Genomic DNA, 4,127 nt, shown 5'->3' with positions numbered 1-4,127 from the left:
CCGGGAGCGAAGCCTCCGGATAAGGGAAATTTTCAGTTCATTTAATAATTTTTGTGGTATTTTCTGTGGTATGATGAGTTCAGCGTCGGTTCGTGTGTGTGTGTGTGTGTGTGTGTTTATGTGTGTTTATGTGTGCGTGTGACATTTCGCGTGTGTGTGCTTGTGTGTCTGCGTGTGTGTGTGTGTGTGTGTGTGTGTTGTGTGTGTGGTGTGTTGTGGTGTGTGTGTTGTGTGTGTGTGTGTGTGTGTGTGTGTGTGTGTGTGTGTGTGTGTGTGTGTGTGTGTGTGTGTGTGTGTGTGTGTGTGTGTGTGTGTGTGTGTGTGTGTGTGTGTGTGTGTGTGTGTGTGTGTGTGTGTGTGTGCGTATGCGTGCGTGCGTGCGCGTGTGTGTGAGCACGCACGTGTGCTTGTGCGTTTTTTTTTTTTTTTTTGTATGTGTGTACACGTGTGCGCGTGCGTGCATTTGCGTGTGAAACAAGGTACCCAAAGTGCGTAAAGAAGTAATAATCACGATATGTCAACGGCAATGATCAGAAATCATAGCCTGGCGGTGTCATGAGCGCGTAATCGAACGCAGTCTGTTCACTTGAACAAACAGCAGCTGACCACCCGTGTTGCCAGATGAAACTTTTTAACAAAGTTTCAAGTGGCAAGTCACAGCTGCAACGTTTTCCACAATCTACCTAGAATGCATAGTACAATAAAGGTAACTGAACGCCCACTACCCAAGGCAATTTCGGAACTGAAAGGGCCGGAATGAATGACGCAAATGAAGGGTCTGGCACCTGTTTGTTTATCTCTCGTGTCAGGCCGAGGGGGCGGACGGGCAGGAAGGCGAACCCAAAAAGTATACTAAAATCCGGTAAATTAAATGGTTAAGGGAGGGAACTTTACAGGAACTTCACTTGAGATTTGTTTGCTGTTACTAAAGAATTCTTTCCAATTATTTCTTTGTTATAACATGCCACGCAATTTTATATTCAAAATATATGACTTAAAATATGCCACGCAAAACCTTGTAGATTTTTCATACATTATTTTTTATAGATTAAATACCCCACACGTCATATCTTGATGCGGATTTGGTAATCTCTCTACTTAAAACGGAAATATCAACCTCCTGCTAAGAAGTGCAACATACTAAGACGCATGTAAATCTTCCTGCAAAGATCAAGAATAATAAATATCATATAAAACCGGGATCAAAACATTCAAACAACAGAGAGAGGGAATATAGACCTAAAAAGTCTAAAACCCAATAAAAGAAGAAAGAAGAAGAAAAAGAAGATAGATTTGGTGAATGTAGCAAAAAGTGCTTCCCTCTTAGTCACAAGGACCAGCAGGACAAAACAATGCAACCGTGATAAACTCATAATAATTGGAGATCTAATGAGGTCAGCAGGTTTCCAATTTCCAAAATTGTAGCCATTTGCACTGCTCATCTGTCACTTGTTATAATAAAATGATTATTAGGAATAAAACCCAAACCACAGTACCAAAGGTTATCATGGTTAATCATAACAATGTTGTGAAGATGATGTAGGAGAGTGTAGTAAGTTGCAATAATAATCAGTGTATTGTAAATTATTGCATGCTGTACTGATGCTAAAGAAATTTTGTATCTATTAATAGTACAGCTCATGTTGACCTTCCTGGGGATTTATTTTCAAATAGGAGCCATTTTAAGAACTTGACCTTCAGTTGACTCAGGTGGTCTCTATGGTAAACAGACCTTTGGCACACTGGCAAGGACTAACAGACCTTCACCACAGAATCCAGGCAGCAGCCAGAATATCCTGGTGATGTATTTGTAACAAAGAATCCATTCCAATTCCTTATCTTGCCAGAGTATGGCATACATGAGTTTAAGATGTTCCTGGTAATGTATCTGGAACATGCTACATATATGCTTCTAAGCAAGTTACAAACTTGCTGTTAAAACCCCACATAGGAAATGTCTCATAATATCCCAATGGATTTGAACATTTATGGCGACAGTTTGGTGCCCTTTCTTAGAACACCAAAGTTGTTTGAGTCACTGCTTGTGTATCAAGATGCTGATTCTGGAATCTAAAGCATCTGTAAATATGATGGATGCTGTCATTCACATGCAAACTCACACACTAGTGGCTATAATATACATGATTAGACTATTCTTGTTTACAGAGCTGGTAAAGATGGAGTAATTTCGCATAAATGGCGGGGAAGAAAGTACTACATCCTAACCGGGCAATGAGAGATGTTAAACATTTTCCATTTTTAAAGGTAACTCATTAACATGTTTTATGAATAACCTTTATTATATGATAGTGCATGAAAGGACTTTTTCAACAAGTATCCGAGGAATAATCTGTCAAACTGTGAATGAAATCCAAGATTAAGATCCTGTTTGATTTACTATCCATTAATCAAACAACTAATTTTCTATCTTCTACCTCTACACAAAAGCCTAACATCAATGGATGAAAATTCACCCAAGTGAAACATTATGCAGCCAATATTGTGGCATAGTAATCAGGTGGTTTATTCTTAGGATTACACAGGTGAATTTGTGTACTGGCCAGTGACCTAATAGCATCTGTCTCTCTGCACAAGTCAACAACTTTGCTGTCACAGCCATGGTTCTTAAGCTGGTACCACTCCATTTAAAAAGATACAACTGCACAAGGTTGTCTGCCATATGAATGAATTTAGAAAAGAACCAGTGAACCAAAATTATATATATGGATCTATCTATCTGCCTATATCTACACACACACACACACACACACACACACACACACACACACACACACACACACACACACACACACACACACACACACACACACACACACACACACACACACACACACACACACACATATATAATATATATATAATATATATGATATATATGATATATATAATATATATAATATATATAATATATACAATGTATACAATGTATACAATATATATATATATATATATATATATATATATATATATATATATATATATATATATATATATATATATATATATATATCTATCTATATATATGTATACACACACACACACACACACAAATACATATATTATATTATATATGGACTGACTTTTTACAAGTCAGTTTCTTTGTAGTACAAGAAATGATGAATCAGTATGAGTATATGTGGTATGTCAGTGTTTCCTCTTGCCTTACCTTCTTTTCCTTTTGTTATGGTGTCAGACCTTCAGGACAGAAAATGAGGAGTTGGATGGAAAAATCCAGTTCTTTTTAGAAGATTGATAAAGGTACAGCCCTTCCTGCAACTTTTCCCAATTTTTCAGTCTTAGGTTCTAAAGTGTGGCATAGGTTTTAAAGTGTGGCATGGGTAAGAAGGGGTACAGTAGTAGAATTTAGGACTTAGCAAATACATTCTCTATTTCCACTGTCTCAAATAAGGCTCATTATACAGCTTCACCTGCATTACTTGTCACTTAAGGGTATTTTGGTCTGTTCATGTCAGTTACTTAGATGTTCCAAGCTTTTGTGTTGGTCTCTGTATCCAGAGAGATAATTTTTCATCCATAAATATGTTATAATGATGTTGAAGTTTCAAGTCTGTGATAGATAATTAACTTGATTCTTGCAATGTCTGCAATTTATCTTTGCATACATCATTATTAAATGTTATTAATGACATCAAACAGATCATGCATTTGATATTCCAAACTTGAATATTGGTAAGACCATAAGCCTGTAGATTTTCATGCATTAAGTGGAGTGTATTCATGATGGTTTAAAGTAGAATGAATGCCAGATGTGAGAGTGTGCTTTACCATAAGGTTCCAATCAGGTGCATGGGCTGGTTTTCAGAGCTAGAAATCTGAGATTTGTTGGTGTTGTTTAGTTTTATATTGTTCAATTGACTGAAATTCATGGTTGTCAAGTAACATTTAAGTATAAAGCCCTGGACACCCATCTTTAATGACACTACTGATCATAAATCTGTTTTTCCATAGTTAGTAATAAAGGAGAACCACTAACAATTATCACTCTTTTGTAGTTTTGTGAATATGTAAATGTAGTTTCACAAAGAAGCATAGAACTTTAGTCTGTTTCAGTTTCCTGAGGAAGTGTTTGTTAAAGATTTAGAAGG

The 4,127-nt window shown here is 36.6% G+C and overlaps 1 protein-coding gene across 6 annotated transcripts in view; it reads left to right on the top strand.

Moving 5' to 3' along the window:
* The first annotated feature begins 588 nt into the window (after nt 1-588).
* The window catches only part of LOC119596624, an 11,437-nt gene continuing 7,898 nt past the window's right edge, over nt 589-4,127 (top strand). The window contains exons 1-3 of one of the 6 annotated variants that reach the window (XM_037945971.1): nt 800-862; nt 1,048-1,394; nt 2,167-2,265. In XM_037945971.1, coding sequence (XP_037801899.1) covers nt 2,197-2,265 — 69 coding nt within the window. In that variant the 5' untranslated portion in view covers nt 800-862; nt 1,048-1,394; nt 2,167-2,196. Of the gene's footprint in view, nt 707-799; nt 863-1,047; nt 1,395-2,166; nt 2,266-3,214; nt 3,280-4,127 lie in introns of those variants that run through there. The other 5 variants (XM_037945984.1, XM_037945963.1, XM_037945978.1 and 2 more) reach the window with 5 other exon arrangements.

Source organism: Penaeus monodon, chromosome 3 (assembly GCF_015228065.2).
Source record: "Penaeus monodon isolate SGIC_2016 chromosome 3, NSTDA_Pmon_1, whole genome shotgun sequence".
NCBI classification, from domain to species: domain Eukaryota; kingdom Metazoa; phylum Arthropoda; class Malacostraca; order Decapoda; family Penaeidae; genus Penaeus; species Penaeus monodon.
This window is presented reverse-complemented; position numbering and strand designations above follow the sequence as displayed.